Source organism: Cavia porcellus, unplaced genomic scaffold, assembly GCF_034190915.1.
Source record: "Cavia porcellus strain 051 isolate PalLab524CR breed Dunkin Hartley unplaced genomic scaffold, mCavPor4.1 scaffold_10, whole genome shotgun sequence".
In the NCBI taxonomy this organism is placed as follows: Eukaryota; Metazoa; Chordata; class Mammalia; order Rodentia; family Caviidae; genus Cavia; species Cavia porcellus.
Window position 1 is genome coordinate 46167741 of NW_026947493.1, and position 27410 is coordinate 46195150.

General features: G+C 45.1%; 1 protein-coding gene across 4 annotated transcripts in view; it reads right to left on the bottom strand.

The window, feature by feature from the left end:
* Nucleotides 1–21414, bottom strand: part of Slco5a1 (solute carrier organic anion transporter family member 5A1) — a 133089-nt gene extending 111675 nt beyond the window's left edge. For all 4 annotated transcript variants that reach the window (XR_002789272.2, XM_023561703.2, XM_023561702.2 and 1 more), the window contains exon 1: nt 20360–21414. Coding sequence is in view for 3 of the 4 variants with exons in the window: in XM_023561703.2 (XP_023417471.1) it covers nt 20360–21266 (907 nt within the window). In the remaining variant the exon portion in view is untranslated. The remainder of the gene's footprint in view (nt 1–20359) is intronic.
* Nucleotides 21415–27410: the final 5996 nt, after the last annotated feature.

The following is a 27410-nucleotide window of genomic DNA, read 5'->3' on the forward strand; positions in this document are numbered from 1 at the left end:
TGATTATAAGACACCATGGCATTAATCGCAAGTCTAATGGCCACTAATTTTAATCCCTCAGTGTCAGCTCTTCCCATCATTGTGAAGCAGAATTCACCAAGTGTTGGACTGCTCACTCCAAGGATCTCTGGTAGGAATCCAAACTTCGCAGACTTCACTGTCAACATTTTAAGCAAAAGTTTTTATGAGTAATTAAATAGAAAAACCAATTAATTAAGACTTGATTAACTTTTTTTCACCAGGCAACCTCTGAATGGAGCATCAACAGGCAAAAAGCCCACTAAAGTTAGAGATAGAGGAAAAGGAGCTTTGATGATAATCTATAAACTGTAACGACCCTGGAAAAATAAGAATTAGAGAAACCCAAAAATTCTTACTCCAACTGTAACAATCATGGGTCAGATTTCTGGAAGGAAGTATAAAACAATCCCTGAAATACCCATCTCACCTCCTTTTGCTTTGCCTTCTATACCTTTTCTAACCCAGAGAGAGACACAAACACACACACAGACCCTGCCCTCTGTGACAAGTGAGGCAGGAAGGCACATTTCTGTTTTTAGACCACTGATTCTATGCCTTTCTATGCTCCGTCCCACCTTCTCACTCATAACTAACCACAGGAGCCACGGTATCAAGGGGTAGGCTGTCCATGAAGTCATAGGCCCATCCCAGAAACCACACAGGCTAATCAGAGACATAATCAGAGATTTTTAAGTCTTGCATAGGATAGAAAAGCACAAAAGCACCCGTGAGCTTATATGTTCAGGGCTACCTCCCTCTGCTCCTTAGCAATTAAACTTGATTATAGCCAACGGCTCCTATCATAATTATCAGAAGCCCATAGCAAGAGCGTCTCATTAGGGAGCTATTTATAACCTGGAAGTTATGTCTCTTTCTCCTCGTGATCACCCTTTACTGTGTGAGGAGGATATCGCCCAACACCCCAGACGCAAGGAAGCAGATTCCTGCATCACCAGGGCAGAGGTGATGGATGCCTGCAGAAGAGAAGCTGCCCAGCCAAGAGCACCCTGCTGGAATGACACCCACATGCCTTGCGTCTTCTGGTGCAGGGGCAGCAGAAGGACAGCGACCCGAGCAGGTGCAGCCAGCACAGGCACATTGCACACAGTGTGTGAGGCAAGCAACGAGGCTCAAAAAAGCAACAAGAAGAGGTGTACCTGCCAACCACCATGAAAGCTAACACTGCCCGCCTGCTGAACAGGATTCTTTTTCTTTAAAGTAATGACAGCACATATTTTTGAGTGTTTGATCCTGTGCCAGGTCAAGCCTAGTCTTAACGCAAACAGCATACTCTGATCCCAGAGTTAATGGAGGCACTGGAAGGTCATGGAACCTACCACAGGTTGCTTCACTGACCAAGACAATGCTGGCATTTGAGCTCAGGCAGCCATGCTCTGGCAGCCACAATCTTCACCACCTCCACTCCCCACCCCTTGCTATCATCTGGATCCATACCACTGCTGGTCCAAAAGAACCCAGAGTATAGAATTCTCAGAAGAAACCCTCTAATCCAGCTCTACCCATTTACAAGTGTGAAAACCGAAACCCCAAGGTCTCATATGACTCGCTGTAGATCACACAGCTGACAATCATGTCAAACCATCCAGAATAAATGGTGCTAAAGAAACCATCTAACTAGATGGTAAGTTTCTCAAGACTCAGGAGCTACTTCTTTGGGTTAATTTCAGAAATACAATAGTTACTGTCTTCTCCCACTAAGTCAACCTTTTTACAAAACCATAGATTTCACTGGAAGTCATCTGAGATAGTGGTTTTTACAAAAAACTGAGAACTGAGGCCCGGGAAGGCTACACGATTTGGTCAAAGTCATGTCAGTAATCATAGCTGAGTTATAAATTAGCCATCTCACCAGGCATAGTGGCACACACCTATAATCCCAGCACTCAGGGGCAGGAGGACTGCTACAAATTCAAGGCCAGCCTAGGTTACATATGAGGTCAAGGCCTGGACTGTATAGTGAGACCCTGTTCTCAAAAAAAAGAAAAATTAGCCATCTAGATATAATGCCTCACTGCTTCGTTTCTACAAGACTGGATAACCTGCAAAGTTCAAGTCTTAAATAAGTCATCTGGTGGTATGAGCCTTATGTAACTGATTCATGAGTGCCCCACCAGAATCTATGTGCCGGGCCTGGAGACCTCTCTTTATAATGGCTACAGAACCCACCAGGAAAGACAGAGTGCATAGAGAAGGACACTGAGCATCTCAAACTCTCAGTCCTGTGGTTCAGAAAAGTGCTACCTAGCATATCTGTCCTGCATTTAGTCACCACTGCCCTCTACCAACCCTTATTAAAGAAATTAAAACAAATTGCTTTTGAGCGTTTCATAGTGAAGTAACTGAAGACGTCTTAAAGAGGAAGACCAAATTTCACAATTGTAAGGGTTTTTTTTTAGTATAAATCCTCTGAACAGGCCAGAAGTATAGCTCAGTTGGAATAGCGCCTGCCTGGCAAGCGCAAGGTCATAAGTTAGATTCCTGGTACCAAAAAAGAAAATCCTCTCAGGTAATTTTTCAAACTTGTCTCAGAAGACTTTTGCACCCTTTAAAAGTTGCGGTTAGGTCTGGCATGGTGGCACACACCTGTAATCCCAGCATTCCAGAGGCCGATGGAGGAGGATCACTGCAAGTTCAAGGCCAGCCAGGACTACAAAGCGAGTTCAAGGCCAGCCTATACTGCATAGCAAAATCCTGTCTGTCTCAAAAAGACAAAAAAACTTGCTGCTGCCCTCCACTGACAAGGAAGCCATTAAAATGCAGTTCAAATCAGGACATGTCCACCTAAAATTAAACACCAGAGACATAAGCGTATTTCTAGGCAAATATCTTTCACCCAATAATACAAAGACATTCTGTAAGTGGAGAATGTTGATCCAACATGTTGATCAGAAATGGTCAGGGTGTTTAAGATCTAGGATTCACTCCATATAGATTTATTTGTTTAAATTTCACCCTTATCTTTTCAGAAAGACATCCTAAAACTTCTATGACTTTCATAAGAATTCAAAGCCAACAACAAAGGAAAACTAAACAAGACAAGATCAAAACACCCAACAAAACCATAACCTATTATTATTATTATTATTATTATTATTATTACAGTAGTAGTAGTAGCATAGCTTAGAATCCGACACACTAGACAGTAGAAAGCCAGGAGCTATATAATTTCATTTCAGACCCTTGCAAATTATGTAATTTCATCCTGCTGAGAATATTAATGACATGAATATAGTCCTTACTTTTAAATGAGAGTAACCCACACCTGCCCTTCTCAGTTATATTCAGTAACAGGGATTAGCATTTTTGCAGGGTGACAGTTTCACAAGCAATCACAACTCCCAGGAGAGGAAATAAGCTCTGAATTTACCATCAGGTGACACACAGCTGCTGGAAAAAGGAGCAAATGGAATGTCTGATTCCCCTGGGACAGCTGTCACTTGGCAGTAGGACTCCAGTCACCAAGGAGAGAGAAAGGGCCCAAGAGACAGATTTCTGATGGCTTAAGGAAAAGGAAAACAGGCTGCAAAGTCCTCTCTAGACCTAAGTCCCATGTCCTAGAAAAAGATGTTATCAAGTTGGGACCAAAAAAGACAAGCATAGGACCAAAGCACTGGAGAACTTACGAGGCGGTGGGGCTTCAACAGAACTAATCAACCTCTCCTTCATGGACCTTGAAATCCAGAAACACAGTCACATCCAAAGTGGGTGAATGCTCCCCACCACTCCCCTCTCTGTAAGGCGGCCGGCTATAGGCTCTTTGACCTTCTGATTTTGCCATTTTTAGATGACTTTGAGGGCATAGACTAAGCTCAGTTTCTTCATCTGTAAAGTGGGGGTGTGAAGCAGCTGCAGCAGTGTTGTTTTACGGATAAAATAAGATGATAAAAGTATTTAGCACAATGCCTGGCATGTCTTAAAAACTACAAAGCATTTGCAATGAAGACAGCCCTTGTTAGACTCCCCATTTGAAACCACATCAAAGTTTTTTTTTTTTTAAGTAAGCTCTCATTTATTTTTCAGAAAAATTAGATCTTATAACCTCTCATTAAATCCATCCTACATCTCCTGTGGAGGTCCAATTATTTAGTTAGCAAATTCTGCTTTAAAATGCTGATTAATTCCTTTATAGCTTTCCAGAATTCCTTGCCTCAATGTTTACTTTTAGTGAAGTCAGCACCACTAAAAGAGAGTTCAGCTATCCAAGGGGAAATGGCACTCCATTTTTCTTAGCACACAAACACACAATTACTCCAAGAATAAGGCCCAGGCTCGAATCACCAGAGGTACACGCATGAGTGTCCCATCAGGCAGTATGTGGCAATCATGCATGTAAGGCCATTTATGTACACATTTAACTCTTTCAGGCTAATGGGAAATGAAGTCACCATAGAAACCAGGAAAGCCTTCATGTTTTTTACACCCACTAAAAATAATCCACAATAGCACACTAAGCTGTTTCCTATAATCCACTAATAGCCTGGTATGGCACAAAACCTATACTAACTATTGAGTAACAATGTAGCAATAGCTGGTGCAGAAATCATTTTTGTTTTCTATCTCTACTTTGGAAGAAAACCTTTCTACTTTCAAAGACTTTTTTTTTCCTATACCAATATTCTATGATTATGGCTTGGAGTTTCAAAGTAGAAGGAACTTGAGAAATACAGTAACTTGAAAATTTAAAGTGAAAGAAGTCTGAAGCGGCATTACTGACAATTCTTTGTAGGATAATTCTTCAATGTGGTGATCTTAAAAATGTCCCCAACACTGCCAAACATCTTGCGAGGGGATCACCCATGACTGAGAACCACTGGTTTGGAATGACCTGAAACCTACCCTACACTCCACCTATAATTCCTAACTGATGTGAAACTGCAAGCAGCTTTTGAGGAGGAAGACCAGGCAGCTGTGGCATCCCCCTGTTTTACTGTGGAATCCCCATTTCTGCCTCTGGCAAAAAGCTATGCACAGGAGCTAACGCCAGAGCAAGCAGGACAGCACAGCAGAGGGACAAACCCAGTCTCAACTTCCAGACCCCGTGTTCCAACCTCCTTCCCCAAAGACCAAACACAACAACCCAAATTCTTCACCTTCCATCTCTCCTTGAAGGCTTCAGTCCTGAAATACCTACTCTAAACTCACTTTACCTCTGTCTGTTTTCCAAATCCCTACTGCTCCTTTTAAAGATTATGCTCAAGAGGCATGAAAATTCCCACAGCCTTGAAGGAAATGAGCCTCACAATTGAAGTGCACATGCTAGAGGGTTACACCCGTCCAAGGGCTTAGATATTCAGAATTTCCATCGACACAGTAATGACTCTTTCAATACACACAAGTTTATATAGCAGTTCAGACTCAGAGCACTTCAGCTACATGACCTGGACAAAGCCTTTAATGTTTTTAAACTGCCTTAGCCATCTTTATAGTGCACAGTTCAGTACTGTTAAGCATATTCACACCACTGTGTAATAGATCTCCAAAACACTTTCATCTTGCAAGTCTACATGCATTGAACAACAGCTCTCCATCTTTCTTCCCTTCATTCCCTGGAAACCAGCATTCTCCAGTGTGTTTCAGTGAATTTAAATACATTATATATCTTACAAGTAGAATCATACAGGATTTATCTTTTTGTGACTAGCTTATTTCACTTATCATAATGTCCCTAAAGCTGCCTATGTTCACAAATATGTCACAATTTCCTTTCTTTTTGTAGCTCAATGATGTCCCATTGTATATACAGACACCATATTTTTTATTTTGTTAATTGAGTTTATTGTACTTTTTTTTTTTTTTTTTTTTTGTCTTTTTGAGACATGATCTCTCTATGCAGTTCAGGCTGGCCTTGAGCTTACTTTATAGCCTAGGCTGGTGTCGAACTTGCAAGGATCCTCCTGCCTCAGCCTCCCAAGTGCTGGGATTACAGGCATGAGCCACCATGCCCAGCTTTGCACATTTTTAATATACAGAGTGATCAGTCATCATAGGGAATTTTCACCTGTACATGATACCTTGGTTTTTTTATTCCCATTCACTTTGCCTTCCTTCAACCCTTCTTCCCATCCCTATTTACAAGTTTTGTTTCTATTTTTTCCTTCTTTTCTCATTTTTTTCCTTTCCCTAACTTCTCCCTGTCTCTTTGTTCCCCTTCCCATTTGACATTTTCTCCCTCCTATTTCACAATACATATTATTTAGGATACATTTTGGTCCTTATTTACATTTTTGGTTTCACACACCAGAGAAACAATGTGATAATTACACATGTGTGTCTGATTTCACTTAGGGATATTGTCTCAAAGTGCATCCATTTTAACTAGAAATGTCTTGTTTATCCTTTTTAATGGCTGACTAGTACTCTCCTGTATTAAAACAAAATAGCCACATTTTTATTCATTATCAGCTAATGGGTATTTGGGCTTTTCCAAAATATAGTGCATACAAACTGTGCCACTATAAGCATAGATGTGCATACATCATGATGTTTTTAATTTTGGGAGGAAGACATCAAGAAGGGGGATAGCTGTGGCAAATGGAACCTCTAGTCCTAGTTTTTGAGGAAATCTCCATACTGATTTCCACAGGGGTTGCACCAGTCTACACTCTCACCAACAGCAGAGAAGGGTTCCTCCCCCCACCCCAGCCCTTCCAGCATTTGTTATTGGTTGATTTCTTGACAATAGCCATTCTTTCTGGAGTGAGATGGAATCTCAATGTTGTAATTTGCATCTTTCAAATGACTGTTAATGTTGAATTTTTACATATGAGAATTGTCTATATCAGATATCCATTTGTGGACTGGATCTTCAAATTTAGAGGAGTATAATTTCTTTGCATTCTCTATATATTCTAGATATTAGTCCTTTGAGGAACAACTGTGAAAAAGTTTCTGCCACACCGGGTTGTCTCTTCACTCTGCTGGTGGCTTCTCTTGCTGTGCAAAGCTTCTTAATCAGATGAGATTCCAGTTACTGATTCTTTGAAACATTTTCCTTGCAATCAGGGATTTGTTCATAAAATCTTTAGCTATACCTGTGTCTTCAAGAGTACCTCCTATTCCCTCTGCAGATTTCTGCTTTAATATTTAGATCTTTGATCCATTCACGGACTGCAGAGGGAACCAGGCCTCACAAAGAAGTGACCCCCTCCTGGAAACCGTATCATTTTCGTTGTTTTCTTGGGTTGGGTTTTATTCTCTTTCATTTTGTTTGACAATGTTAATTTGATGGCATGAGCAGCTATTTAAAAGACAGCAAGATATACTATGGTAGCCATTTTGGAGGATTAGCTTATTTTGAAGTTATTACATTCGTTGTTTTGTTTTTATTGTTTCTATTCTATTCTGTTCTGTTCTGTTCAATTTTTACTATGCCCAAAGATATCTGCAGCTATTTTGAAGACAACAAAAGGCATTATGGCAACTATTGCTGATTTTGTAAGGTTTTGAAGTCCTGAATCACTTATACTAGTTTATTTTGTTTGGTTTTATTTCCCTTGGTTTTATCCTCTTTAATATTATAACATTAAATATATAGATATAGATCTTCGATCCATCCTGAGTGCATGTGAGACATGCATCTAGTTTTAGTCTTTGGCATGTGCAAAGCCAAGTTTTTCCAGCACCATTTATTAAAAAGTCTATCTTTCTTCCCGTGAAGGTATTTAGCCCCCATGTGAAAGATAAGGTGAAATAACTGTTTGGAGTTTGTTCTAATTCTCCTAATCTGTTCCACTGATCCCGAGGTCTGTCTTTTTCCAGTACATACTGTTTTATCATGTAGCTTTGTAGTATAATTTTAAGTCAGGGACTGTGATGCTTCCTGCCTTGCCTTTATTGTCTAGCATTGCTCTTGCTATTTTAGGTCATTTCTAGTACCAAATGAATTGTAGAATTGTGATATGCTATTGGTATTTTAATTGGGATTGCATTAAATCTGTGCAACGATTTTGAGAATATGACCATTTTCTTCATACCCACGAGCAAGAGATAACTATTTTTTTTTTTTTTTTTTTTGAGATAGGGTCCTACTTTGTAGTGCAGGCTGCTTTTGAACTCATGATGTAGCCCAGGCTGGCCTTGAACTTGCAGTGATCGTCTGCCTCAACCTCTGGAGTGCTGAGATTACAAGCATGCACCACCACACCTGGCTCCATTTTCTGACATCCTCTTTGATCTCCTTTTCCAAGTGCTGCACTTTGGGGGAGGGTTGGATTTGCTGTGTGTGTGTGTGTGTGTGTGTGTGTGTGTGTGTGTGTGTGTTGTTTTTTGTTTCTTTTGAGACAGGGTTTCACTATGCAGTTCATGCTGGCTTTGAGCTTACTTCGTAGCCCAGGCTGATCTCAGTCTCACAAGATTCTCCTGCCTCAGCTTCCCAAGAGCTGGGATTACAGGTATGTACATCCACAACTGGCTCAAAGTACTGTAATTTTTAATGTAAAAATTTTTATTTCCTTTGTTAGGCTGATTCCTAAGGGGTCTTCTTCGGGGGGATGTTCACTTGTTTTGGTTTTGGGGATGCTTTTTTTAAATGCTACTGTGAAAGGTGTGATTTTCCTAATTTCTCTCAGTTAGTTTGTTATTTGTGTACAGGAATACTATTAAACTGTGAGTGTTAACTTGTATCTAGGTATGTTACTGAATTTGGTTATTAAATCTAGAAGTTATGTAGTGGAGTTTTTTAGTTCTTTTATGTAGAGTATTATGTCATTTACAAATATTGTCAATTTAACTTATTTTCCTATCTTTATTCCTTTTCTTTCTTTCTCTTATCTAATTGCACAGGTCACTGCTTCCAGAACTATATTGAATAGGAGTGGTGACAGTAGGCATCCTTGTCTTGTTCCTGATTTTATAGAGTGAAAACTTTTAGCTTTTAAGCATTTTGTATGATGTTGGCTATTGATTTGTCATACACAGCTTTTTTCAGATTGAGATAAAGACCATCTATTCCAACTTTCTGTAGTATTTTTATTCTGAATTGGTGATTTGGTCAAATATTTTTTCTCCATCTACTGAGATGAACATATGGTTTTTGTCCTTAAGTCTGCTAATATGGTATATTACATTGATTAATTTGTGTATGTTGAACCATCCCTGCATTTCTGAGATGAATCCTACTTGGTAATGGTGTACAATCTTCTTGCTGAGATGCTATGTTTTGTGGATATTTTTTTTTTTGTCTTTTTCCTTTTTATGGGTACCAGGGATCGAACTCACAACTGACTGCTTGCAAGACAGGCGCTTATGCCCCTGAGCTAAATCCCCAACCCCGATGCTATGTTTTGTTTACCAATATCTTATTGAGGATTTTTGCATCTATGTTCATTAATGAGATTGGCTTGTAGTTCTCTTTTCTGGTTGGATCTTTCTCTCTGTTTGGTATTAGGGTAATGCTTACTTATAAGAAATGAATTTGGGGGTATTGTTTCCCCTTCAATTTTCACTAAAAAGTTTGAGAAGTAGTGGCATTAGGTCTTCTAAATTTTTTTTGCAAACTTAGCAATGAATCCATAAGGGCCTGGGCTTTATTCATTTAATTGGTATTGTTTTACCAATATGGGAATTCACTGCTAAAAATTTCCCCTGTAGGGCTGCTTTCATTGCATTCTTTCTAGTATGTTGTACTGGCATTATGGTTTAATTGTAAAAAGTGCCTAATTTCTTCTTTAATTCATCTGTGACCCCATTGGTTGTTCAGGATGGTGTCATTTAACATTCATGTGTATATGTATTTTTTGTGGTTTCTTTTACTACTGTACCATGCTCTGTGGTCTGACAATATCCATAGGATAATTTCAATTCCTACCTTCCCAATTTATTAGGAATAAGAAATTGCTATCTCTTTGGTGCAGCACCCAATCCTGGATACTGGACTATGGTAACAGTTATGACCCCAGATAGTGTTGACATACAAGGGAGAACAACCAATTACAACAGGTCTGACACCCTGACTAAAGTAGCACAATTAGCAATAACAATAGCATCAAGCTCAGCCTAGAAAATGACAAACTGTGGTAACTATTTGTGGTACTTTGAACCACAGGAGAAAGGAAAACAATTAAGTAAACAGAGAGAAAAAGATGAACAAAACAAAATGAACAATAAAAGTAAAAACCTAACCAGTGGGAAAAAAAAGCAGATAAAAAAAATAATAATAATTTAAAAGTTCATCTGATTTCCAGGGTTCTGTGTTGGTGTCCTAGCCAGAGCCCAGATCTGTGCAACTCAGCCAAGTCTGCAGTAGGATTAGTGCTGAGTACAGATCTGATCCTGGCCTTTGGGCTGGGCCAGAGTCTTTAGCCAGCGACTTTCTGGATGTCCCTCAGCGGCCCACTCATGTCTCCTTATCCAGTTGGTGTCTGCATCACTCTCCCAGTTGCTATGGCACCTTCAGAGACAGAGATAGATTGTAGCTGCTCCCAAGCCTAAGTATAGCTGCCCCTCCCCAGGCCGTGCACAGCCTCCTCTGTCCCACAGCACTGGCCAGTCTCTCTCTTCTCTCAGGCCACTGACAGCAGGATGGGGCAGTGCTGCCTGCCGACTCACTGCCCCTGCCACGACTGCAGAGACAGCCAGAGCTGCTCAGATCCCACTTCTCTCTCCTCTCTCACTGCTGGGAGCAGGCTGGGGGGCACTGACTTCCTGCTCATGAAGGTGCAGCTGATCAAGGCTGCTCAGGTCCTGCATCTGTCCCCTCTCAACCCTTGGAGCAGGGCAGGAAAGAGTAGTCTGCTCTGCTCGCTATCTTCACCAATGCAGCTGCAGTCCTTAATCTTATGGTCACCAGAGGTTCCAGTTAGCTGCTATGGTGCACAACAAAAATACTAGCAGCCCATGAGGAGGAAGCAGCTACCTGGCCATTCACCCCTGTGTGTGAGCCAATGAAATTTGCTATCAGGCTTCAGCATCCTCTGTTTGGAGGAAGGAAAGAGGCAAGGGGCCTCATACTCCAAATCTATCCTGTGTGGCTTGAGTTTGCTGTGGTATTGCAGTCTATTGGTTTTGGGGGAGCTTCCCTGAATGGTGGTCCTTGTTCCCCACACAGGCTGAGGTCCCATAGACAGACTTCTGGGTTGCTTTGCCATTTTATAAAGTTCTATGTCTATGTTTGTTTGATCTACAAGTCTCTTATTTCAGATTGATTTTGGCATCAGAATATATGTTCTTCCTTGCTTCCAATTACCTTGTGTTTTTAGTCGATTTTCTCTGAAACTCCATAGTGACTCCTCCTCGACTCGGCCCTGTTGGCTCTCCTTACACCACATTTTGATTACTCCTTTCATCTGCTGGTGGACGGCTAGCTTGCTTCCACCTCTTAGCTGCTGTGAACAATGCTGATAAGTAGAGGGTGTGCTTGTATTTCCAGACCCTGCTTTCAATCCTGACACATACCAGCCAGCAGTGGAACTACTGGATTCCTATAGATAATAACTCCACTTTTAATTTCTTGAGGAAATCCTATTCATTTTTAATAATGCAGATCCTTTCATCTTTTATAATTCAGGTCCCTTGTCTGTTAAATTATCATTTTTACAAATGGGGTTAGGTGAGATGATCGCTAGCTCACATCTTGGACTCTTACTGCTAATAAGAACTTCAGCCAACCAGGCCAGCACACCCTCATTCTGTCTGATTAACCTTCCGCAGTGGAAAACTTGTGATACTCGTCCTCCAAAATCATTTCTAACACACATCTCACATTTACCTCTCATCAGATTTTCAAGTCTCTAACTTCTCCAAATTTTCAAGCAAAGCCATGTATAGGGATGTTTGCTTTCTCTCCACTCAGTGTTGGAAGAGCAACCTAGAAAGGCAGACTAACCTCTGACCCCACACGTTCCACCAGGGGCATGGCAGTGGTCCGGCCGTCACACTGCTGTAAGGTAAGATCTGTGACCAGCGGTTGTCCCCACCAACAGTGGCTCCAGCCCCAAGTCCAGAACGAGAGGCTGGACAAAAGCTAAGGGGCACCAGTGTTTTCATTCTTTCTGCTCAAAAATATGGCCCTTGCACAAGCAACTGTGCAGTTCCTCAGGAGCATAGTAGAAACTCGGACTGTTACCTCCATCTTGAACAGAGCCTGCATTCTAGCAAGATTTCTTGGTGATTCACATACACGCTGAAGTTTCAGATAGCAGAGATAATAAGTTCATAGCTAAGTGAAACAAGAGGTCAATTAAATCATGCTTAATATCTCATCAGGCCAGGTATAGTGAACCACACCTGAAATCTCAGCTACTGGGGAAGCTGAGGCAGGAGGACCACAAGTTTCAGGCCAGTTTGAGCAATGTATCAAGACCTTGACTCAAAATAAAAAGGGCTGAGGCTGTGGCTCTGTGGTAAAGTGCTTGCCCAGCATGTGCTAGGCCTTGAGTTCAATTCCCACTATCATTAAAAAAAAAAAAAAAAAAACAGTATCATCAATGCCACTAAAAAGGCTGGTCTGTATTTGCAGGTAGGCTGAATAAACCAGCGTGCACCCAGCCAATTTTTCCACAGTAAGTAGTGAATTCCTATGCAGTCAAACCATGAAGTTACTGCTCCTCAGCATCTTAGACTAATTTGTCTTACAGTCTAGAAATGACTGTCGTGCAGTACAATCACTGCTAATGTAAGGAAAGCACACATGTCCTGACCCAGATAAACTGTCCTGACCCGGATGAACTGTCCTGACCCGGATGAACTGCGCCAGAACTACCACTTCACTGGTTCCCCCAGTGTCCCTGAATCATTTTCTTTAATCCCTACATCATCATTCCCCCTCATACTCATCTTCAGTCGAGATTAGTTTTTGTATATTCACTATTTACACACAGACTACTTCCAAAAAGGATTTTATGTGGCTTACAAAGGTAAACAGGATAAGCAAAATTAAATCATAATTACAAAACCAGGTAAAAGTCTTTCTTTTGTAGACTTCTCCCTGCCTTGCCTGCCCAGCTTAGGGAAAGAAAGAATTTGATGTGATGGTGAATCTGTGATGAACGGGGCAGGTCATGCCCTGCTGAGCCCCTCCTCCTTCACAAGTAATCAGCACTCAGGAGGAAGAGCCAGGAAAAGTCAGGTGGACGCTGACCAGGGTGGAAAGACCCAAAGCTACCACAGCGCCTAGGCCTCTTGCCTGTGGCCAGATGGGTAAGTTCATTTGATGCTGTGACTATCAAAAGTCCACTTGCTCAAAGATATGAGCTGTATGCTTGCACCTCATTTCTTCAGGTTCCAAAAGTGATAGTTTGGTCCCCATTTATTTATAAGCCTTTGTTATATTTTTCAATTAGCTCAGAATTCAAGTACAGAGAAAGAGGATGCTATCTATCGACCTTTTCAAAACCTCAACTAAAAAAATCAGGAAAAACTAATGCCATGAGGCATTTCAGGGGGATTTGTAATAGTGACCAGAAAAAGACCAAGAAAGTCCTGAACATCCTGGTTACCAGTGTAAAAGGGGAAACATGCCCTGTAGCTGATGTGGCAGGGATACTCGGTACTTCCCAACCGATTGAAAAACCTAAAAGCTGCCATTCCAGTCACATCATCCTGACCAGGCAGGGTGCTGGACTCCAGCCAGTAGGACGTCTCTGCGCAGCTGCTCCGGCCTCCTCCACTTCATCCTGCAGTGGCCCACAAGTGTGAGGCCAGGGGAGCTGCAGTCGTTTGGTGCCCCAGATAGCTGGGCAAAAACACCTGGAAGGCTGGGAAGGCTGCGCCCGCCCAGGAGGACCCCCTGCTGGAGACAAAGGAATCCTGCACTGGTGGACCCCAGCGAAGCACTCTGTTAGGCACTTCCAGCCACCACTGGACTAAAAGGTATGCCTGTGCAGGTTTCACTGTTTATGGTTCTACAAATTAACCTACGCAGCTGCCGATCCACAGCACACACATATATATAAGCTGCAGATTTTCCACACAGTGTTTCTAAGGAGTGACTTCATGTCCCCACCACCACCAGCACAGTTATAAAAAACAGGGATTGGAGGTACAGCTCAATGGTACAGCATCTGCCTAGCATTCACAAGGTCCTGGGTTCAATACCCAGCACACCGTCACTCACAAAAAAGATGTTTAAGGATGTGTGTATTCAGAAGAGAAAAATATCTACGAATACACATACACACACACATACACAACTACAGTGTTTATGTTAATGTTTACAAAATCTTGAAAAAATAGAACTCAAATCATTTTAAGTTCACTGTAACTTTACAGGATAAAAACAAGAAAAAGAAGCCAAGTAAGGTTTATTTATTACATGATGATCCAGTCAGTGCTCCATATCTACATCCTGCATAAACAGGTACACAGCTTTGTAATGTTAATGCCTCCGCCTGGTCTCCCCATCCATGGGCTCCATATCCACTGACTCACTCAAGCAGTGATTAAAAATATTAGGAAAAAAAACCCACTTGTCTGGGCCAGTATTTAGCTCAGTGGCGTAAGTGCTTGCCTCAAAAGCGTGAGGTCATGAGTTTGATTCCCGATACCAAAAAACCAAAAACTTGTCTGCAACACATACAGGCTATTTTTCCCCCACAGCTGGGCATTGAAGCCAGGGCCTTTGCAGCGAGCTGTGTCCCCAAACATTTTTAGTCTTTGAGACACAGTCTTGATCAGTTGCTAAGCTGCTCAGGCTAGGCTCAACTCAGGACTCTTCCTGCCTCGGCCTTCCAGAGCATTGGGATCATAGGCATGTGGCACAAATGCAGCCAGCTGTTTTTAATCTTATCATTATTCCCTAAACAATACAGAATAACCTAGGATTTACCCAGTAGTAGACGCTAAAAGTAATCAAGAAATGATTTAAAGTACAGACATATGTTATGTGCAAATGCTATGCCATTTCTTGGGTGAGCTGGTATTCTGCTTTGATGACAAAGTATTCCCTCTTAAAATGTGCAGAACAGTTGCTCACACAGAATCCACCTCATTCTCCAAATACTACAAAGAGGGGAAAAACGAAATCATCCGTCTTGAGAGAGGAGGAGGTAAAGAGTTTGTCTTAACCCCAGGAGCAGTGTGACTAGAATAAATCTAAACTACAGGATCTCCACCTGTCTCCAGCACTCCCTCTGAAGCCCAGTGCCAATGCCACCCTCTATGGCAGAGTCGACTGGTGGTGAAGGGGAGCTGGCATAGCCGGCACCCACACTGCCTGACAGCTAGCCTGCTACGCTCTGCCTACCCTGAGTACCACCTGATTGGAGCTCCGGCTTGCCACCGTAGAAACACACGCCTTTCTTTCCTTTCCTTTCCCACCATCAATCCTTTCTCTTTTCCCTGATGGTTCATAGATTTCTTGCTCCCGAAAGATCACAGTCTCTCTCTCGCCTTCAGATCTAATTACAAATCGCAGTCTGGTGGCTGGTCCTCCTTGTAAATACCTACAAAGCCTCCTCTGTGCCCCTGAGCAATCCTTGCACTATCTCCCATCTGTGACCACATGGCTTCCACACTCACAACTGCCAGAACGCTAACACAGAACTTTCTTTTTTTAAATTGGTACCGGGGATCGAACTCACAACCGCACGCTGGCAAGGCAGGCGCTTATACCACTGAGCTAAATCCCCAGACCAGAACTTTCAAAAGAGGGAGATACACAATTGCTTTCCATTACTTCGGATATCTATTCCTGCCTATAATTACTAATGCACTATTTGATTTTTCTTTTTCTTTCTGTCTCTCTCTCTCTTTTTTTTTTTCTTCTGTGGTTTTAATGGGAAGTTAGACTGACAGGAAGGCTAAGAAAAGGGTAGGGGTGAAAAAGGAAACACAGAACAGCAGTTTTGTGAAAAATAAGAAAAATTAGTTTAACCCGTTACTTATTAGGAAAAATCCTGTGTTGTAATTAGTTAACAACACTGCTCGTATCCTGAGGCCATAAAAATCTCTTTCATCGCAATGTGTACAGCAATGGCACAAGAAACATCTTCTTTCTTCTTTTTCTTTTCTTTTCTTTCTTTTTTTGGGGGGCGGGGGGGGTATCAGGGATTGAACTCATGACCTTGCACTTGCCAAGCAGGCCTGTGCCACTGAGCTAGATCCTCGGCCTTTCTCTTTTTTTTTTTTTTTTTTTTTGACAGCATTTTGCTATGCAGTTCAGGGCTGACTTTGAACATACTTTGTCTAGTGATCCTCCTGCTTCAGCATCCCAAGTGCTGGGATTAGAGGCAAGCACCCTCACACCCAGCTGGCTGGCTGGCTTTCAACAAGGTCTTCCTCTGTAATTGAGACTGGTCTTTAACTCACTGGCTGGCCTTGAACTTGCAGTGATCCTCTTGTCTCAGCCTCTCAAGTGCTGGTATAACAGGTGTGCACCACCACGGCAGGCTCCTGAAAAACCTACTTCAAAAGATCCCAAGAATAATCTTTTTCTGATCATGTGTTGCCCTTCTGACAAGTTCTACATCTATCTGTTCTATATCCAAACCGAGGGCCCCAGTGCTATCAATCTTGAGTCTCTTGCCAGAGAGCCACATAGCCTGCAGAGATGCACAGGAGGCACACACTTGAGGCCCAACCAATCACTTCAACCTCTGAGCTTCAGTTTCCTCATCCATACAACAAAGAAATCAACCCCATTCATAAAACCATTGCGAGCACTAGACAAGAAAATATATGTGAGATTTCTGAAGCTCAAATCACTATATGGAGAGCTATTTAACATAAAGGAGAATTCTCATTGGTTTCCTTAAGAATGTGTCCTACAGTAGTCATTAAAAGTTTTTCACAACTTACCTGGTAAGTGCAGGTCCCTGTACCACTAAAAAAAAAAAAACGTTTTCCACAACTCAGTTTAGCCGATGTCAAGAAAGGGCTGTGGGAGGGGAGTGGGAGGAGGAAAGCAAGTGTCATTTCTGTAACTCTCCTTCCCTTGGACGTGTCGTTTCTGCTGCTGCCTCTAACTGGCACCATTTCTTCGTCACCCTGGAAGCTCCTCAAATACTGGAACCATGTGTCATTTTTTGGTCTTCTCAAAATTAACACAGGGCTGGGAACACAGCTCAGTGGTAAAGCACTTTTCTAGCATGCCTGAGGTCTGGCTCTGCCCCACCAAAAAAATAAGGACTAAAATCCTAGCACTGGGTCTGGCAGACAATATACATTTAACACATCTTGCTTTTTTTCTTCTTGGTGAGGAATCAGTACCAGACAAATTAGACCCCAGGACTCTTAACATCTATGAGGGACGTTATCCCTTTGCATAAGGCCTGTGATTTTGCTACAGAAAGTTTGTGTTGCCAGGAATTTAGTTCACAGCATAAGCACCTGCCTGGCAAATGCAAGGTCAGGAGTTCAATCCCCAGTAAGAAAAAAAAAAAGAAAAAGTTTGTGTTAATGGTACTCAGAGATCCAATGGGAGGGAGATCCAAGTTTTCAAAATAAATGAAGGGGAAGATCAGGAAGAATATGAAAGCCAGGCATAAGTGGCACACACCTGTGATTCCAGCACTTTGGAGGCTGAAACAGGAGGATTGCCTAGAGTTAGAGGCCAACCTGGGCTACACAAGCAGGTTGTAGGCCAGCCTGCACCACATAGTGCAACCTTGTCTCAAAAAAAAATAAGAAATATGAAAAATTGGGATGATTACATAAAGTCAAACTATCACTCTAAAGATTATTTTCAAAAAGAGAAAAATATCTGACAATCATCCACTCAATCACAACTGAACTTAGCCATCAGTGACGAATGGCCAGATGTGTGCAATATAAAACTCACACAATATTTCCTATGGAAAAGCCAAGCATGATGGCACATGCCTATAGCAGCTATAGTCCCAGCACTTGGGAGGCTGAGACAGAAGGATTCCCGAGTTTAAGGCTAGCCTGAACCACATAGCAAGACCCTGTCTCGAAAAACAAACAACGTATTTCCTATTAAGTACTTTAACCAAAAATGTTTTATCTGAATTTAATCATGCCTGAATCAGTATTATATGAAGCAGAGGGGTTGCAGGAGCAAGCTAAGTCAATCACATACACACCTAGAAGGTAGAGCATCCTGTAAATCAACTAGCCATGTTCATCTAAAAAAACTCTGTCACAGAAAAAGAAAGAAGCTGAGGCACTCTTCAGGATTAGCAAGGGCAAACAGCCACAGGCAGCACAGGAGGGAGCCTGGATTCTTCCTTGTTTTAAAAGACAACTGGCCGGGCCAGGTGAGCCTGCAATCCCAGCACTCAGGCCAGCACTTGGGAGGTAGAGGCAGAGGCAGTGGTTTGATGTGAGTTCGAGGCCAGCCTAGGTGATATACTGAGTTCACAGCCACCCTGGACTACAAAGCAAGACCCTGTCTGGAGAAAACAGACAGAAGGATAATTATTATAAAAGACTTTGGGGGGACAATTAAGGAAATTTGAATCTGGATTGGGTATTTGATGATGTCGGGGACTGATTATTAACTTTCTTTAAGATGTTAATGTTTTCACAGCTTTGTAAAAGAACCACACACACACACACACACACACACACAAACACACACACAGTGCGCACACACACACACACACACACCCAAAACCCCACACACACAGCAAGGACTCTTCAGCTGAGCTACATCCCCATCTCTCAGTTGCTTTTATTTTTAGAAGTTACTCACTTAGTGAAGGTTAATGCAATTACTTTCAAAAAATATAACTCCTTGCACCCCCGACTATATTTATATACACACATACACACATGTAGGGGAAATAGATGTGACAAAATGAACCATTACAAAGTCTAGGTGCTGGGTATATTGGAGTTCATTAAACAAACTATTGCTTCAACTTTATGTTTAAATTTTTCATAGAGTTGAAGACATAGAGGCAAAATAACAACCAAATTATTTTCTGTCCAGAATGGAAATTTCTTTCACTTGCATTTACAATAAAAATAAGTCACTGGGCCAGGGGGTTAGCTTAGCGGTGTAAGTGCCTGCTTGGCAAATGTGAGGTCATGAGTTTGATCCTCGGCACCAAAAAAAAAGACATAAAACTTTTCGTAAGGCACTTGGCCATTTACTGAGATCTGCTGGGACTCAGACACCCTCCTAGAACAGCCTGGGAACGGCGGAGTCATAGCCCTTTCATTGTCCTTTGACAATCTTAGGATTCACAGTGTGAACATAGGCCCTATCGGCACATTATAGTGAATTACTAATGTAGCTACCTACCATCTTAATTTTTTAGTAAAGTAAAATCCTTATCTTGTTTAGCTGAATTCTAGTAGAGAAACTGAAAGATAGTGTGGCAGATAAAGACCATTCCCATGGGTTCAAACCCATCCCCTTAGAAGTTTAGTTTTGAAGACACAGCTACTAACCTCCTCACGGATTTATTTCTAGGAAGGAAACTACCCCTAACCCTAACTGTTCGACCTCGCCTGAGCACCCTATACTTAAACCAAGCACTGCGTCCACTGGTGTCAATTTGTGCAAGACAACACATTGTGAAGGGCCTCTGCTCTTTGGAAGATACTGATTAATTTTCCCAAGTTCATGTCACCACCACTCTTCAATTCACAATCAAAACAGCTTTGGATAACCTCACAACTTGTGGCATTGCATCTGCATGAAGATAAGCTAGTCATCTGACCTTCAGGGTTTGGTTGGTGTTTTTAATAGCAAAGCAGGTAACACCATACAGAAAACGGATATGAAGGTAATAAAGAGAGATTTGTGGAATCCAGCTACCATGACCTCTTGTTAGAGACAAGAATAAAAGACAACAGCAGATGAAAGCAGTCAGGACCTCAAAACTTTACACACTATCACTTTTTCGTTCCTGAACCCTTTGAAGGATGACAAAGAGCTACTAGAAAATAAATTCGGTACACTAGAACTTTTCCAAAGATAGTCAATCAAGCGAGAGACGCACTCTCCCAGAGTTACTGTATTACTTGGGAAAATTAGTTCCAAGAACTCTTAATTGATTCTCCTCCAAACCCAAAACACAACACACCAAAGCTAAAATCTAAAGGGCTGGGGATTTACCTCAGTGGCATAAGTGCCTGCCTGGCAAGCACAAGGTCATGAGTTCAATCCCCAGTACTACAAAAAAAAAAAAAAAAAAAAAAAAAAAAGCTAAAACATAAAGTAAAAAGTGAATCTGAATTAATAATATATTTTAAAACGTGAAATAACATCTTTCCTTTTGATTTTTGGAAGGAAAACTTTGTTTTGAGCTTTTTTTTGTTTTTGTTTTTTGTGGTACTGGGGATCGAACTCAGGACCTTGCACTTGCCAAACAGATACTTACACCACTGAGCTAAATCCCCAGCCCCTGGCAGGAAAACTTTGGAGTACTAGTATGAGTCAAGCTTCTCTGTGAGAAGAGGAAATGCTTACCGAGGTACAGGGATGCGTTTTCCTTCTTAACATTATCATCTAGGTAGGTTGGTCCCAGGGTGTAAATAGGTGTGGAGCCCATTCCAATGAGGATCTGTGCACAGATGAATAAAGCCACGTAGACCCAGTGGTTGTTTCCTCCCGAGTCCTTCGGGCAGGGAGGAGGAAGCTCCACAGTGGTGGTGGAGTTGCCATTCTGACACAGGCCGTCGTTGGAGGCCGAGGCGTTCAGCTCCTGGATCTGGTAGGGTGGGGAGATGAAGTGAGGTAAGGCGAAGAGCGCAGCCCCGACCGCGATGAGCAGGCCGCCCACCGCCAGCCACAGGGGCCGCCGCCCGCGGCCACCGAAGTAGCTGACGAACACCACCACCACCAGGTTCCCGATGTCAAAGCAGCTGACCAGCAGCCCGGACTCGGAGCTCTTCAGGCTGTAGCGCCTTTCGATGGTGGTGATGACGCTGCTCAGGTAGCCGGAGACCATCAGCGCCTGGATGAAAGTCAGAAAGCACATGCAAACCAGGAAGCAGCGGGAGTCGGTGAGGACCATGTAGAGGCACCTTGTGTCCCGGAGCGGGGCCAGCGGCTCCTTGGTGAGGTCCACCCTGTGGCTGCAGTCCACAGGCCCCGCAGTCCCGTCCGAGGGGGTCGGGGCTGAGGGGCTGGGAGCCAACAGGTCCTGGCCTTGCTTCAGCTCCTGATGGCCCAAAGAATCCAAGCGGGCGAAGGCCGGCTGGACGTCCACTCGCACAGGACTGCGGCTCGGCCGGCAGGAGGCGCTGTTCAGGACCGGCAAACTCTTGGACCTGAAGGTCTCGGGCTCGCCCTGCTCTTGGACAGCTCCTGCCGCGGCCCGCGCCTGCTGCTGCTGCCCTTCCCCGGGGGGCTGCGGCCCAGGACTTCCGTCCATGGCTTTTCGAATTCGGATTGGCTCTCTGACCCCACACCGGGGCTCCCAGGCTTTTCATCCACCGGCACCAGAGCCCGAAGCCAGGCCCCCTCAGTCGTGCCCACTTGGGAGCGGGGCTGGGGTTGGCAGAGCCGCGCGGCCGGGCATCCTCACCAGCAGGCAGGCGCCCAGGACATCCGGGCCGCAGGTGCGGCTCCCAGGCGCGGCGGCCGCGTGCCCCGGGGGGTGAGGGTCCCCGCGGTCCTGCGAGGAGCCCTGCTCGGCGTCCACCCCCGGCCGGTAGCTCGCGGCAGACGCCTCGAGAGTCCCGCGCGCATCCCCGCCGCCGCTTGGCCGGTGGCCCGAAGCCAGCGTGCCCCTGCCCGGCGTGGGGCGCCTAGCACGGCTGTCCGCACGGCATCCCGTCGGCTGCCACGGGGGGCCCGGAGCCCGGCCGCCTGGGACTGTGACACCCTCGGGCGTGAAGCTGCCAACCTGCAAAGCAGAGAGAGCACCGTCAGTGAAGAGCGGCTAGGGCCAGCGTTCCGGCTCCCCGCGGGCCAGCGCTAGGTGACCCCAAAGGTCTCGAGTGGGACGCAGGGGCGAGCCAGCCGCCGAGTTCCGGAGGAGGGGGCAGCTGCCGGCTGCTGCCTCAAGTCCCGGAACAATGAGCAGCAGGCGGTCGCAGAGACGCTCCCCATTGTCTGCGGCGGGCCTGCCCCCGCCCCGCCCCTTTTGCCTTAAACAGTACATTTGCTTTTATATGTTAATAATTATCAACCTGGCAGCTCTGACTCAGAGGCAGTGTCTTTTATGCCAATGAACTAATTGCAACCTTTTCGTCCTCCTACTCCATTACCCAAAATAGAAAATGCCCAAAAGCACAAAGGAAAGTTTTTCTTTCTTACAAACACACAATGCATTCGCAATTTAAAAAGAGAGAGAGAGAAGAAAACTACAGCATAGAAATGTGTGTGTAACCTTGCGCGCTGGCACGTGTGCGCGACTAGATGGGCATCTGCTCTTCATACATCTATTGAAAGCCAAAGGCGGCAGCAAAAAGGTCAACGTGCTTGCCTCTTTATTCCCAAGACTAAAAATAGGCCCCTGCCCGAAAGAACTATTCAGTTACGAACACCAGGGACATCCGAGGCTGTGGCCCGCACCAAGTTGCTAGTGAAAATCGATTTGCTTTGCTGATGGACTGGGAAAGCTGCAACCAAACAAAGAGCTTCTGGCACGTTGTCACCGCGCAAGGCACGAGGAGCCCCCAGTTCCGCGCACGCAGGCCTGCGGGGAAATGAGCCCTGGACCAAGAGCACCCCGCAAACGTGGGTCAGGGGTGCGCGTGCGCGGGGAAACACACACACACACACACACACACACACACACACACACCAGCGTACGTGTACGTGTTGGAACCCCTCGCGGGACTCAGCACTCAGCTGGAAGCGCGCCCCTGGGTAAGCCTGGGTCCTATCTCCGGGAACCCCACTTCACTCCTCGCCCCGGGGCAATATGCACCAGGTGGCAGGGAACCACGCTTCGCTGCTTTGGGCTGCATTCTGCGGCGCGCTTTTGTGATGCTGCCGGCAAAAGGAAGAAAGCTGAGAAAGAAAGCGAGGCGGCCAGGCGGCAGGGGCGAGCGCTCCGGCGTCCCCTCCGCTGTGCTGGGCCGGACCGGCTCCCAGATCCCCCGGCTGCCAGCCGCACGCGAACCCGGGCTTCCCCGCCGCGGTTCCCGCGGGCGCCCTCCGGGGGAGCCCCACCAGCCGCGGCGCCGAGCAGGGAATCCCGGCGTCGGAGCCCCCGCCCGGGCGGGCACCCCGGCGCAGCGCAGACTCGATGGAACCGTGGAGCGCGGAGGGGAGCTTTACCGAGCGCGCCGGGAGGCCGGGATTACCACGTGCGCGCGCGCGCGTGCACACACACACACACACGCACGCACGCTCCCGCGGGAAGGCAGGGCTCCGGGAGACGGCTCGCTGCGCTGCCCAGCTACTCACCAGCGAAGCTGTGGTCCACCCGGCCGAGAGTAGAGCGGCGAGAGGCGGGGGCTGTGGAGGGCCGAATAGTAGGTAGCCGCCGGTGAAGGCCGCGCCGCTCCGGCCTCTGAGGATCAGTGAATGAGGCTGCGACTTAGCCTGAACTCTCCCCCTAGCCCTCGCCTGCCACCCAAGCCTCTCCTCCAGACACACGCGCACAGAGACGCGCCCCGAGAGGAGCGGCAGAGGGCGCAGGCGCGCGGGCAGCCGCCCAGTCCATCCCGCCGGCAGCCAGCCACCCCGCTGCCCTTCCTCTGCGGGACGGGGAGGGAGGTGCGCAGGAGCCCGAGGGAGAGGGTCAGCGGAGGATGAGGAAGAGAGTGCACCAAAGATTTACTAAAGTGCGTTTATTATTTCTGTGTCCTGGGAACCTGCCAGGTCTCACACATCATAGTAGATTCTGATGATAAAAGATGAACGAGAGGATCCCTGGCGTGAGGGGACCTCTGCCTTGTCAGGGAAACACTTATGTAAATGACATCACAGTGCAGTGCATTTTATACACCATTCTACTTACCGGGCAGGGAAGGCATATGCAATGGCACTGGGGCACAGCCCTACAAGTAAACAGGTAAGGGAATTGCTGTGAGACTGCAGAGGTGGGAGACTCAACTGTAAGACTTGCAGAGCAAAAAAAGTCGGCAAGGGTTTCGTAACTTGTAAACTGTCGGGGATGAGGGGCCTGTGACATTCCTATTTCCTAGCCAGAAAGCCGGCTGTGGTGGTGAACAGTAGACTGAAGAGAGACCTCACCATGGACAGTTAGAAGACAACCTCAAGCCAAATGTGATGAGACAGCAGCAGAGAAGGGACTGACTGAAAACACTGAGAAGGTAGATGTGGCCAGCTCTACAGCTGGCATGGTGTAAAGCATGGGCCAGTGTGGCTCAGCTCCCAAGTGTCACATTTGGGTGAGAAGGTGATAGTCTGATAAAAGCAGGCTGGGAGGGGGAAAGATTGTTCTCTCCCCCCACACCCTTGGTCTGGCCTTGAACTCACAGCAATCCTCCTGCCTCAGCCTCCTGACTGCTGAATTTACAGGTGTGCACCACCACGCCTCAATTATTTCCATTTTATATAGGTTGGGTTTGAAAAGCCTCTGGGCCAGCCAGGGGCTTGTGTCCCTTAGCTATTAGACACAGGAGCACAAAGGTTTGGACTAGGGCTAGAGATTAGTAGTCATCCACTCAAGGGTGACCTGAGAAAGGAAGGAAGAACAGGGAAGATCATTAATGTAGAGAAGAGATGTAGGCTAAAGCCAGGCCCTCCAAATATGTAGGGAGTCCAGGAAATATGGAAAGAACCAGAAAAGAGTGAGTGTACTGAAGCCAAAGGCGTAGATGGCATTAAGGAACAGAAGACAATCACCAGTATTAGAAAGAGAGAAAGAAAGAAAGAAAGAAAGAAAGAAAGAAAGAAAGAAAGAAAGAAAGAAAGAGGAAAGAAAGAAACAGCTACACAAAAGCCTGCAGAGAAGTCAAATAGGGTAAAGCTGAGTGTGGTGGTGCAAACCTGTAATCCCAGCACTCGGGAGGCTGAGGCAGGAAAAACATTGTGAGTTAGCGACCAGCTGTTACAAAGTGAGTTTAAGGCCAGCATGAACTGCAATGTGAGACCCTGTTTCAAAAAGACAAAAAAGAAATCAAATAGGGTGGTAACGGAAATAAATGAGACCAATGAAGAAGGAGAGCTGTTACGTGTACCAGTACCATGCTGGCTACTGTTGCCATGCCAAAGCCATTCCATCCTGCCCCGGTCATGCCCAGTGGGGCCATTTTATCCATTTACATGTGTGGCAAGTGCAGAGAGGTCAAGTGAGTTAGCAAACGCACACAGCTAATCTGTAGGTGATGGAAACCCACGTGCTCCAAAAATCTCTTTTAACCCTCAATTTCTACACTGCCCCCTGTGGCTGTGTAGCATCTTGACTTGCCAGGGCACCTTGTGGCTGTTGATTGTTTCACTTTAGTCCAACAATCCCTGTATCTACAGCAGGTCCTTGGAGAACAAGAATGCTCAATGGACGCCAAAGCACAGCTCCGGTGTGCTTGAAGTAAGTACATGCAGAAACAGCACAGATCCGCCAGCTGCCAGACCGACCAGTCAGGTGGAGTGGACATGCATTTCCTCCTTCCCAGTGCCTGTCCTCTCTTCCTAAAAATCTCCTTCAAGTCCTTGTCACTTCTCTATTCACAGTGTAACTCAGCTGCCGCCTCAGCTCAGATTTTAGTCCCTTACGGTTGATAAAGTAGACAAGAATTTGTGGTGCTCCCCCTACCCAAATATTATTCTGAGTTTATTCTGAATTCAAAGAAGCTCAATCTAATACTCATTACCACTTCCTAAATGCTTTGCCACATCCTGTCATTTCAGCCTTCTCTCCTCTCTTCTGACCTCAGCTGCTGTGTCAGTGCCCAACAGAAGGCTTCCCTACAGAGAATCCGGCAGCCATGTCCCTGAGCACGCTGAGTTTACCCATGGCCAACTACCATGCTTACACCGGAAACAGCTCCAAGAACCTGTGGATTTTTTGATTGTCATGAACAGAAAGGTCATGATTTATACATAAAATTTTAAAGATCTAATTGGCTGTTCACACAAGAAAAAAGAAATCGTTGGGTGAGAAATGTTTCCTTTGCTTTTTCTCTCACAGTTCAGTATAACCAGAGGAGGCCCGGAATGTCTCCACCAACTGACCTTCACGTTAACAGAAAAGAAACGGCCCCTGGCTTGTGGCGATGGGTGCACACAGTTGCCTGAACTCAAAGCCTGTCCATGTGGTACCCTGGGAGAGGAAGCAGATGACTGTGAATGTCCTTCAAACTTCAAGGCTTGCTTGTACTTCTCTTAAGTCACTCCAACCTAAACATAAATGGGTTCTTTTCTGATCTTCAGATGTCGAGTGCAGCCTTTGGAGCAGCATAGGAGTAAAAGTGGCTGCTCTGGAAGGTGGGGAAAAGCAGCAGGAGGCCCGCTCTCCCCTTCTTTCCTTCCTGGGCAGAGGGCCGCTTTCAGAAGTCTTCTCCATACGACGACAGAACTGGATATCTTGACCTGCAATGTTTTGTGTGCTTAAAATACAATGCATAGTCATCAGTACCATAATTGAACCAGGTTTCAGTTGTTTAAGTAGGAAGAAATTGTATCTTCAAGTGAACCCGTTAATAGAACCAGGCATCTATACCCATATATATTTTCTTTGTTTGGTTGGTTGGTTGGGGTTTGGGACTGTTTTTGTTTTGTTTTGTTTTGTTTTGTTTTGTTTTGTTTTGTTTTGTTTTGTGACAGGGTCTCATCATGTGGTACAGACTAGCATTGAACTCATTTATGTAGCTCAGGCTGGCCTCAAACTCATGGGATCTTCCTGCATCAGCCTCCCAAGTGCTGGGAATACAGGTGTGTGCCACCATGCCCAGTGCTACTCCATATTTACAAGTGAACTTCAAACTAGATGAAAGGAATAAGTCTGGCCCTGGGGAACAATGAGTTGAGGGTCCAGCACGTACCAAAGCAATAGAATGATCCACACTGGTATCTTGTTAATTGCTTATACTTCTGTCCCACTTTAAATCTGCCTCACCTCATGGCTTTGCTCAATAAAACACCCTTGAGATGTAGGATTGATGGGGCCAGGGAGGTAGCTCAGGACCCTAAATTCAATTCCCAGTACCAAAAAAAAAGAAGTGGGGTTGGTGGACAACCCACTTTCCAGACCCTCTTCTGTCCCCCTGAGAAAAACAAAAAAAAAGACCCATACTGCTACATTAGCTCTGTGTCTCCCACACTCTCCAAAGCTGCAGCAGTGTGAGTGCAGAGACTCAGGGCCTTGGCCCAGAAAGGAGCCAGGCCATTGTACAGCATCCCTAGCAGACTTCCAGAGGAAAATGACAAGACTAACCAGGCAGAAGCTTAAAGAAACTGCCTTTTCCCTAAAAACATTCAGCCAGAGTCTCCAAGGCAGATGATGAGAAAACTCCCTAGAAAGAGAAAACACTTGTCCCAAAAGATTCATATCCCCTTGAAAAGTGCTCCATAATTATCACCACTGCCCCCAGGACCTTAGAAAAGAAGAAAGAGGGATGTGGAGGGGAAGGAAGCAGCATAAGAGAGCCATTCTTCT